The 11,274-nt window shown below is 53.8% G+C and overlaps 1 protein-coding gene across 1 annotated transcript; it reads left to right on the top strand.

Moving 5' to 3' along the window:
* Nucleotides 1-1,477: 1,477 nt before the first annotated feature.
* LOC309622333 (uncharacterized protein) lies at nucleotides 1,478-3,225 on the top strand. The gene is made up of 3 exons (XM_082409438.1): nucleotides 1,478-2,240; nucleotides 2,561-2,689; nucleotides 2,881-3,225. Exons 1-3 carry the CDS (start codon nucleotides 1,969-1,971, stop codon nucleotides 2,990-2,992), a joined length of 513 nt encoding a protein of 170 aa, XP_082265564.1. The 5' UTR covers nucleotides 1,478-1,968; the 3' UTR covers nucleotides 2,993-3,225.
* Nucleotides 3,226-11,274: the final 8,049 nt, after the last annotated feature.

Raw genomic sequence — 11,274 nt, 5'->3', positions numbered from 1 at the left:
AGAAGCCCGTGCACTGCAACGAAGAGTAGCCCCCGCTCGCCGCAACTAGAGAAAGCCCGCGCACAGCAACGAAGACCCAACGCAGCCAAAAAGAAATTAATTAATTTTAAAAAAGGAATATGTTTTTAAAATATCCTGCTGGTCATCAAGAAGATAACAGCAATACCAATGTTTTTGGAAATGGGCGAAGGATATGAATAGGCTAGTTACAGGAAAGGAAATCCCCAAAGGTCGCAAGAATATAGTAGGAGTGCAGAACGGGTACAGCCATAGCAGAGAGCAGCGTGGCGCGACTGAATCCAATGACGGCTGCCCATCCCTAAAGCCCAGCAATTCTGCTCCTGGGAACTTGCCACTGGTCCCCTTAATGGGTATGTATGAGGATGTCCATCAGGTATTTTTCGCGGAGGCGGGAGTCAGAGCCCCCTAGACGTCCCACTGACCCTCCTTCTGCCCTTATTTCAGACCCTCAGGTGGGTCTGGTTAATTCATGAGCTTCCTCTTGTGATATGGACGACAGCAGAAGCCAACATGCTAGACCCTTGCTCAGTACGTTCTCTGGGCTTTTCCCGCACACGTCCAACCAGTGTCCACGCCTACTCACTACCTACCCATGTGAGTCCGGTTCTGCACTGATGGTTTTTTTTTCTTTTTCCAGTGATGATGATTAAAACCTATTTGCTAAACCTAAAACTAAAAAACTATAAGAATGTCTGCTCATGGCTGCCCCTCTGCAACTCCCACAGGGGAACCTGGGACAGAGAGCTCATTGAGTCTTCCGTAAGTGACTGTGAGGCTTTAATTCCCACTTGGCTTTCGTACAGGACCGCGGCTCGGCCTCCCTAGTCAGTCGGCTGTGGTGGGAGTGGGTACAGCGTGGAGATCAGCAGATGCAGGGCCCCTGCTGCGTCTGGAGAGCCAGTGTTAAAGCTTCACCAGTGCAGCACTGGCAGCCCGGGCGAGGGCGCCTGCTGAGTGAGCGCCCACCTCGGGGCAGCCTCTGGGGCCGAGGGCAGGGCTGCGGAAGGACGGTGACCAGCCCAGCAGGTGGAGGAGTGGCCTGCAAACAGCCGAGAGGAAGCCAGACCGGCCCGTGTCACCTCCTGGCCCTGGGACGCGAGGGGCCGGGCCGGCCCAGGGGGGACCTGTGAGGCCTTGGCTGGCGCATCTCTCAGGACAGCTGACGTGGATCAGCTCTCCGGCAGGAAAGATGCTGTTTCTGGGTTCGGTCAGGTAAGTCAGTGGCTCCCCGCTAAGAGTACGCACGGGAACCTAGCCCGGGTTAGCTGAGCAGCGCTGGCCTATGGCCTGAGCGTCCAGTCCCTCCCCCTCCCCCAGCTCACCCATGGAAGCCCTAACCCCCCCCACGGGATGGACTCTGGAGGCGGGCCTTTGGGAGGTAATAGGGCCTGGACGAGGTCATGCGGGTGGCACCTCCATGATGGGGTCAGTGAAGACGCCCACCAGCCCTGACCTCCCCGCTCGGCGGAGACCCCGCTGCTTGGAGGTCCTACGCTTCCCTTGCTGTTTGCGGTTTACTCTGGGCTTTACCGGGGGGCAGGGTCGGAGGGCTATGGGGGTGCGTGGGTGGCCCTTATTGCCTGGAGCAGATGGTTTGGGAGACGGGGCAAGGCCTCGGGAACGGAAAGGCGGCGTTCCCGGCTCGGTGGTGACTCCGTGGGCACTCGGCGCCCGCCCCACGCCGCCCGGCCCCGGACAGGAGGGGCCGGTCTGCGCAGGCGCATCCGGGGCACCCGAAAGGAGCGGGGCTTCACGCCGGAGCTGAGTCTGTGCAGCCCGACGGGGCCTCCGGGGCGGCCTGCGGGGGGCAGGGTGGCAGCCAATCCGGAGCCGGGAGGCGTCGTCAGGGGTGTCTGCGCAGGCGCCCTGGGCGTCCCGGGGCCGAAGGGGCGGGGCCGCGTGAGGCGCGCAGGCTCTCCTCGGCTCTCAGAGGGACGCGCGGCGGCCATGCAGGCCCCGGGGGACGGCAGCGCGGCAGGCGCAGGGGGCCGAGGTGGCCAGCAAAGCTCCGGGACTCCTGGTTGCCAGAGAAGATCAGGTAGCCCTGAAGGCGAGGGTGGTCCCCGGCGCCCGGAAGCCCGGCGTGGGCCTGGCCGAGGAGGAGCAGCGATGAGAGGCCCTGCTGCAGGCCGTCAGGGTGGGCGGGCGTCACGTGCCCTAAGACGTGGTGGAGGTGCAGCGCTCGTGGCTGACAGGCCTGGAAGAAGACAGCTGGTGCTGTATCCTTTCCGTGGAGCCTCCCTGGGCTGGGGCAGCGCTGCGGTGGCCGGGTACGTGGCGGCCGCCTGCGGAGGGGGCGGAGGGGACGGAGGGGAGCGCAGGGCGCAGTCAGGGGCAGCAGGGGCGGGCAGCCTGGCAGGAAAGGGGATTGTCAATGCCTGAGGAGCCTGGAGCCTGGAGGGTGGGGAAGGACCGAAGGGTTAGGGAGGCGGCTCCGGGCGGTCTCATCCTGGGGTAAAAACGGGCCTCTGAGGTGTGGGCAAGCCCGAGATACCAGCAGATTCAGTAGCGGGTGGTGCCTTAACCACGTCTCCCCCAGCAACCTCACAGTGCCTTTCCGATCCCTCCTGGAGGCACACACGGCCCACAGAGCTCTGATCGCAGGTGCCCAGCGTGACCCAGGCGTGATTCGGGAGGAATATACAGTGGATGGCAGTGCCCTAACTATGTGAGTTCTAGAAGAGTCTGCCGTGGGCGGGGGTCGGTGGCAGGTGCTGGGATCTGATCTCTGTCTTAAGAGTGCTGTGATGGGGCCGCCCATATACGGGCTTGGTATAAGGAGGGGGCTGGGGGCTGGTGCCCTGGACCTACGTGAGCGATCTCCCCTTTAACCTGATTTCCCTTTTCCCTCACTTGTAGTAGATGGACTGCTGAAGACCTTGATCTCTTCCGAATTTCCATCGACTCCATCTTCGATCAGCTTTCCCGGGTGATTGGGAATATTCAGCACCTTTGGCTCCCGCCTCCCTAAAGGCTACGCGAAGGAAAGGGGGCTGAGGGCTAACCTTGTGTCCCCTACTAGGCAAGGCTTAGGGAATTCAAACTTGAGTAATCACCACTTTGTTATTTGGGTTTAATGTTTTGCCAGTACTGGCCCTTGGTATCTCTTGGTTCACTTGTTTGGTTTCCCTGCGGCTCGAGGAGTGGGATGCTTCAATGTGTATTACTGCAGAAAATAAAACTAGGCTACTGTTTTGTGTCACAGTTTCTTTTCAGCTGATGCATTTCTGGATTTTTTATCTTTGTCCTCGTGTTGGAGGGAAGGTTCTGGAATTCAGATATTCCAGTAGTACAAGGTAATTGAAGACAGTTTAGGAAAATGAAAATCAAGCCCGATGTTCAGCACTAACTACTGTCAACATTTTAGAACTATTTTTTGAGTTGTACTTGCACGCTAAATGTATAACGGTATGCGATGTAGAAGTCATCAAGTTTAGCATTCAATTTTTTCCTGACTTTTTTTCATTTAACATACTAGCTTCTCCACATTCTAAAAACTCTTCAAAAATATGTTATTGAGTGAAGGTATATAAGATGCATCATAATGTAATCATTGAACATTTACGTTGTTTTCAGTTTTTTCATCGCTACGGTTAACGATTCAATGGAATTCATGTATGTAATTCTTTCCATGAATGGTTATTTCCTTAAAGTATATTCCAAAAGTTAGAAATATTGATCTAAATGTTTACTTTTCTATTTCTTTTTTGAGACTCTTGATCACAGGGAATTCCCTGTCAGTCCAGTGGTTAGGACACCGTGCTTCCACTGCAGGGGGCACGGGTTCGATCCCTGGTTGGGGAACTAAGATCCTGTAAGCCACGCGGCATGGAAAAAAAAGAGAGAGAGAGAGAGAGAGAGAGAGAGAGGAAACAGACTGTCTTTAAAAAAAAAAAACAAAGACTCTATCACAATTTCTCTTCAGAAAATACACCTACTACCAGATTTCTGGTTTCCTAACATCCTTGTCACAATTGGCTTGGTTTCCTACTAAAATTGAAAACTTGGTTTGCACAAGAATAGAAAAGCCCTAGGCACAGTAAAATAGCAGTGTTGTGGCTGACTGGACTTGTTTCAGATCAGTGCAGAAAAGTGCTGGTACAAGAACAATTAGTTGAGCGTTTGGGCAGGCGGAGTTAGCTCCCTCTGATATCCTTTACCCTGTGATCGTGCTAAACTCACTGACTGGTTCTCCTCACTCTTGTACATTGCATTCGGTTTTCTACATAGACAATCACGTTGTCTGCAGAGAAAATTTTGCTTCTTCCTTTCCGATTGGGATGTCTTTTATCAATTGATCTGTCTCCTCATAACGGGCTGGAGTTTTCTGAATCTTAGCATACCCTTTTCCTTGGGTGCTGGGTATTTTTTTTCCTAAGTATCTTCCAGAACTTCAAAAAAATCTAATATTGTTAACTTACTTGGAAACAGTTTGATCCTTTTGAGTCTTGCCTTGAGACTTTATGGGTGGGAGCAGAGCAGCTTTTAGTTTTCCACACTACTGAGACAAGATCCCTCTGAGTACTGTATATGATGTCACCCGAATTCGGAGTTTGGACTAGCGGACCCTCCGCCCTTGGGCACGGTTCTCCCCCTGTGCCGCTGTGTCCTCTCCGGTCCTCCACCCGCCAGCTCCGGCTGCCTGCGCTCTGCGATCCACCCCCGAGACCTGGGGAGGCGGCTGGACTCGGTCCGGACAGTCCGTGTAGACAGCAAGCTGGGGCAGCTGCACGGCTCACCTCTTCGGGGTCTCAGCTCCCAGAGGTCACTGAGGGTCCTCCCTCGCCTGAGGCCCAGTTTCTTCACAGCCTGTGTTTCATATCTTTTGGCTGCATTTAGGGGATTCTTGCCAGCCAGTGGCGGGGAGATCCGGTCCCTGTTCCTGCACGTGCGTGAGCGGAGTCTGCCGGGACAGAACCCAGAGAGCTCTGGCCGCGTGGGCTGGAGGGAGGGGGACGCTGGTGCTGGGGATGGTGGCGGTGGGCATGGCGATGACGGTGATGAAGGAGCATCTCCCCCGCCGGCACGCAGCAGCTCTGGTGGCTACAGTTATCCTGCCTTTCAAAATATAAGTCAGATCACGTCTCCCCTGCCTAAGTCCCGTCACGGGCTCCATTCTCACCCAGAACATAAGCCAGAGGCCCTTGTAACGGCCAGCAAGCCCCCACACTCTAATCTGTGAATCCCCCATCGCCCCTCTCACCTCCTCTGCTCTCTCTTGCTCACTCCACGCCAGCCACGCTGGCCTCTTGCCTGTGCCCTCAACATTCCGGGTTTTCTACTGACTTAGGGCTTCTGCACAGTCTGTTCTCCCTGCCTTGAATGTGCTCTCCAATACTGCGCCTGGCTGACTCTCTCATCTCCTGCGAGTCGGCCCGGGTCTCATCTTCTCACCCTACTTCTTCCTGCGGCCACCAACAGCGCAGCGTGCAGCCAATCCTCTTCATGCTGTTCTTTTCCACACCACTCATCACCTTCTCTAATACAGTAGAATTTACAAGTTGACTTTTTATTTCCTGCCTCTTCCCCATAGAGATAACCACTATTCTGACTCCTACCACCGTAGAGTATGAAAGTGAATTAAAAGTCTCATGTTGAAGACCTAAACAATGGAAATGATTTAACATTTCAAGACAGATATGAAACAGTTAGGATGCAATTGTTCATACAAAGGTAAGCAAAAGATAAAACTCATGGAAATGGAGGTTTCGACCATGAAACCAAGACCAAAACAACAGTGCTGGACAGAAGCCAAATGGCTCTGATAAGGCAGAGGGGACGCGTGCCATGGATCGTTCTGCCTTCCCCATGGAGCTCCCCCAGGAACCGATGTCTGTACGCGGCGGCAGAGTGGGGTCAGGTTCGTTCCCATCCCCGTGGAGCTCCAGTGACCTGGCAGCCTTGACTGTCCCCGCGGCTCTCCAGCCCCCCTCTGCCGTCGGTGAAGTGCCCGTGGCGGGGAGTGTGCGTCTCGGCTCTGCTGTCTCCCGTCGGGCCCCCTGCTCCAGCCTCCACCACTGCCACTCGCTCTCAGTTGCAGAAAATAAAAACTAAATTTATAACAACAAATGACAATTAAAATAAGGAAATGATAACGATAAATGCAATTTAAGATCAAGGAAAATAAAGAAGTAGAAAGCTGGCAACTTAGGGAGCTGTCTGCTGAAGTAAAGAGGCCAGAGCACGAGGGGCCTGGGGCTCAGAGACCTTTAGGTCAGGTTTCCCGGCCCCTGCTTCTGAGGTTAGCCCTGTGGGCCGACCTGCTCTCCTTTAGGTCAAGGGCTCGGTCTGGAGTGTGTGTCAGGAAAAAGCGTTCATGGTAATCAGCCTCGTACTTGACCAGGGGGAGGAATTTCACGTGGCTTCTCCTCCTTCCTCTCAGCACCAGGACTCCCGTTGGCTGTAGGGTCTCTGCTTTTGGCCTGTTTTCCCCAGACCTGAGCCCCTGCTATTCTGGTGGTCTCTGCCTCACATCGTGGCCTAGAGATGCTGCTGACCTGGCAGCCAGGGCAACTGGGAGTCTCAGCCATAGGGAAAAGGGAGGCGGTGGCACAAGAGACCCCCTCTGGGGAGAAGCAAGCTGGGCGCTGTTGCTTTTTAATGTCACTAATGACAAAGGTGGTGTTATACGTGGTATCTGGCAGAGCCGGTAACTTTACTGCCAATGATCGGAGCTAGTTGCTGACCCAGGTGTCAAGATGTGGTTTGGCTGAGCAGGAGCGGCGCTGCTTACAGCCACCCGCTCACCTGTTTGCAGCGAAGCAACATGGATGCAGGTCATGCCATGGGAGTCAGGTGAAGTCTGTTGTACTTGAAAATGGCAGTGAAGTCTACTTCCGCTTATTCAGGTTTCAGAATGCGTCCCGTAGTTTTTCAGATGTCGTCACTTAAATAAGAGGGCACTTAGGTCACGATTCCTCTCCTTGTAAGACTTTTATTAGTGCCAGACATGAAATAGTAAAGGCATAGTGAATTGTGAAACATCTGCACGGTTGTGGATACAAAGGTGGTTTGAACGGGGCCCGAGGAGGAGGCCTTGAGAGGGGGGAGGCCAGGCCTAAGGGGAGCCATCAGTCTCGACCCGGACCCAACGGCCACGACTCAGCTGCTGTTTGCTGCGTGGTGAAGTGGCCTGGACACTGAGTCCCCAGGGTCACACCATGCGCTTGTAGCCAGGCTGTGTGCTGGGCCTCAGGGCTCCTCCCTCCCCGAGGAAAGCTTAACTCCCAACGTTCCTGGGCCTGTGGACTTAGGCTTGAGACCCTTCGGTCCCCCTTTCTGCATGACAAAACCCCTGATCTGGAAGTATTTCCTAATGAAAGGAGACGGAAGGAAACGGAGCAAAAAGGAGCTACAGAAAATAATGCGAGATTAATTGCTGCACTGTCCTGTTGATTCCCAGATCTTCTAGAAAGGTGTACTCTGCGCAGTGTACAGACATGCCATGTGTACTTGACTTGGAGTGGTATCTGGGATCATTTCTGGTAAAAAAAAAAAAACACACAAAAATCCCTCAGACCCCATCAGAATCATAGCCCTCCATTACACGTGGATTACCTCTGCCGGAAAACAAGATTTGGCCGGCATCGTTGTGATTTACGGTGCCTTTCCCAGGAGCATATGCTGCCGTCAGCTCAAAACTATCTGTATTTTGTGTCCCTGAATCATTATGCCTTTGTGTAGCTATCCATTGGCAGTGTTATCAAAGCAAGGCATAATCCCATACACCCTGGGAATCCCATACACCCAAGACATAATCCTATACGCCCTGGCGAAGTCATATTTTTTTAAATCCCTAATCACTTCCAAACAAGTCACACTGCTCGAGTGTCTATTGTTTCGTGCAGTAAGCATGTCCCTGGAAACGTTTTGTAGAAACAGATTTTTGTTTTTTGGTCAACTGGATGACATTTCACTGCCGACAAAATTTCAGCTGCCTTTACTATTCCAATCTATCCTCAATCTGCTGAGGTACTTGACACTTGGACGAACAGTTTTTCTGCACTGGCCTTTGTCAGGCAATCAGTGACCTAAACACAGGTGGCCCACACATAGGGAAGCCACCATCTATGGGAACTGGCAGTCCGTAGCCCTGGATTCCTGCCTGAGGCTCTGTGACTCCTTGCAAGTCACAGAAGGAAGAAGGCAGCTCCTTACAGGCTCTGGCCGGGGAGCAGGCCGTGGGCTCAGGGAGCCCTCTCGTGGCTCCATCCAGGCTCACTAAGGACTCTTAACTCAGTCCAAGCCCTTGGCAATTGCCCCCCGTCTTGCTCTGGGAAGAAAATGATGTCACCAGACCGTGCTGCTTTGAACACCAAAATTACTTCTTTTCTGGTCTGAAAAACCAAGATTTTGGCACTTACCTTCGGAGCAGTTCGAGACCCTGAAACCCTGCAGCAAAGCTTACAGTTGCCCTGCCTAACCCTGGCTGCCGCAGACCTGCCCGCCTACGTGATCCGTCCCCGTATATGAGACACCGTGGCCGAACAGTGGGCCAGAACCTGCCGACTACCCAGTTGTTCAGATTTGTCTTCTGGCTGCAGGTGCTCAGAAGGATCAGGTAGGGGCATTAAGTAAAACTCCGTGCCCAATCGAGCCTGTCGTCTGGGTCCCCTGAACCCCAGTGCCCCAGGAAGGAAGGGGTGACAAGATGCCCTCATTGCATGGTGGGAACGTGTGCACGCTCCAGAGCTAGTCACCACTAAAGCAGAAGGGAAACATTAGCCGGGAAACCCGAGACTTGAAGTCACCGGTTTTCGGTTGGTTGGTTTGTTGTTGTTGTTTGGGTCATAACAATCACTCAGAAGCTTGAGTCCAGCACAGTGTGGCCAGGGATAGCTTTCCCCGGGGTGGCAAAGGTTCTTCTGCCAGCACTAGCCAGCTCATGGGACACACATGGCAAGGGGACCACGTGAACCAAGCATGGATTTCACACTGATTGTCGGGAGGTGTCTCTAATGGTAACTGCTGATTACGCTAGAGTGCCCCGTTTGGACACCACACAAAGAAACCCTGGCTCGACAGGCATACCTTTCAAGTGGAAAAGCACCTGCTCAAAATCCTATGAAAGGGAGAGGAGATGATGAGTCATCCCGTGTCTGCACGTGTCTCCCACGCGTCTCCGAAGTTACCCTAAGTGACTGAGGCAGCAGTAGACGGCGGAAGGAGCCGGACTCGCTGTCTCACTCCATGAGTCATCCTGGGCCAAGCGTTCCCTTCTCTGGTTCTTGGTATTGTTTTCCTCGAAGTGGGAGCAGTGATCGCCGCCAAGCCTAGCTTCCGAGGTCTTTGAGGGGAAGAGATGAGACGGTGCGTGTGAAAGCATGCCGGGAAAAGGCCAACAGCAAAGGGACACCCGGCCACAGGCGGCTGCTTAAGCACAACGATGTCCCTAGAGCCACCGGGGGTCATCTGATCTGCTCATGCCGGACCTCGGGACTCAATGCTCCTGTCACTGGCATTGTCTTCCTGCCACCATCCCTAGGCTTGGTGTCTTGCACTGTGTCCTCAGGGGTGGGGACAAGATGGTGTCCAGGCGCGTCTCTCCTCGGATCATTCATGATTCCAGCGGAAGCACAGGACAGAGGTCGAGACTTCAGGCGCTGGAGTCAAAAGATGTCATCCCGTTGGCTCCAATCTGCACGTCAAAGGCTCCACTGGAGAAGATTTCTGACGCCTCTTTTGCTTTGGTGGCTCCCACCCTGCCGGGATGGAGCTGTCTACGTCCCGGCGCACCGGCCTGAGGCTCGGCAGGGGCGAGCGCGGCCGCTGACGAGGGCCGGCCCCGCTCAGAGCCCCTGCCCGCAGCCCAGCGCCGTCACGCTTTGGACTGCCTCTCGTCCGTCCACTCCTGCTTTGTGCTCTGCAGAGCTTGCGTCTTCTGCTCGTCCACTTGCACGTAGTCTACTCTCTGCTCCTCTGAGAAGAGGAGTTTCTGAAGGGGGAGAACAGAAAGCTTTCGTTACATCCAATTTAAAAATTCGGCACAATGTCAGTCAGTCTCTGGTGGCTTACAGTGTCGAGTATTGGCTGGCCCTCCCTCCTGGGTCGTCACTTGCAGAAGTGTCACGCTGCGTGTGAATGTGCGTGAATCTCTCCTCACCTCTGCTCCCTTCAACTTGGCCCTAGCCAGCTGACTCGCCTTGACCAGTATAACGTGAGTGGGGTGACGGGTGCCCCTCCTAAAGAGAAGAGAGGCGTCCTGCGATCCTGCACTCTCCCTTTTTCCCCTGCCAGGACGCCGGCCGGCATGCCTCACGTGGGGACCGTGACGGACTGTCCCACAGGCGACAACTGAGAAGCCTTTGCGGTCGAAAGCCGCAGAGATTCGGGGCTTGTCTTCACTGCACAGCCGACCAGAACTGGCTAATGCACCGTCTGTGCTTCTCTGTCTATCCCGCTGACCAGCTTTGCTGGACTATCATTTTAGGTTTGTGGAATGAAACGAAAGGTAAAGGGCAAGTGGGAGCTCATTCAGCAAAAGGGAAGGGAAGCCTCCCAGACTCTTCTTTTCTCCACACACACAAAATGAAATTACACTGTATATTCTGTTCAGCAAGTGATTTTTCTCATCAAACAATAATACACTGGTAGCGCAGTCTAGACTACGACCATCCCTTGCTAAGAAATATTTAGCCGTTGTCCACTGCTTACCAGCCACTCATTCCATGGCTTCCCCTGTGCAGTGAGTGACAACAGTCAATGGCTAAGGTCCCTTACACGTATTGACTCACTGAATCCTCACGACAGGCTTCAACGTAGGCGTTATTTCTGCTGACCACTCCACAGACAAGAATACTACTCAGAGGAGTCAAAACTGCCCAACCTGGCACTTGAGGCCCTTGACGGAGCTGTTTCAAAGCCAGCTGACAGCTCCCGTCACCACTCCCCAGAGTCTAGCCAAACGGGGCTGTTACTTCTTCCCTCAGCAGGCCCTTCCTATGCCTGGACTACACTTTACCCCACCCTCATCTCTGCCAGAGCAATTTCTCAACAAACCTTGTGGTCCGAATTTTGAAGAGCACGAAGACTACGTCCATTTACACATAGACGTGCAAAGAACGTTCCCCCCGAGGGAAATACACCAGGGCTTCTGGGCGGCAGAATTAGGGCTGATTTTAAGACTCTTCACTGTACGTGTCTGTATGTCTCAGACTTTGCAAAGAGAACATCCATGGTGGAATCATCGAAACAAAATCCAAACCGAAATGGAATCTCCTGGGAATTCTCAGACACAGAGTACTTCCTACCTGC

This window comes from Balaenoptera borealis (genome assembly GCF_965194805.1).
Source record: "Balaenoptera borealis genome assembly, contig: HAP1_SCAFFOLD_2156, whole genome shotgun sequence".
NCBI classification, from domain to species: Eukaryota; Metazoa; Chordata; class Mammalia; order Artiodactyla; family Balaenopteridae; genus Balaenoptera; species Balaenoptera borealis.
Note: the sequence above shows the minus strand (reverse complement) of the source record. Positions and strands in the feature narration are given on the sequence as shown.

Excerpts from the sequence above, each read along its gene's own strand:
- LOC309622333 (XM_082409438.1), top strand. The coding sequence starts at position 1,969 with ATGCAGGCCCCGGGGGACGGCAGCGCGGCAGGCGCAGGGGGCCGAGGT. Across the intron at positions 2,241-2,560 it reads GGAAGAAGACAGCTGGTGCT|CAACCTCACAGTGCCTTTCC; the intron begins GTATCCTTTCCG and ends CGTCTCCCCCAG. Across the intron at positions 2,690-2,880 it reads GATGGCAGTGCCCTAACTAT|TAGATGGACTGCTGAAGACC; the intron begins GTGAGTTCTAGA and ends CCTCACTTGTAG.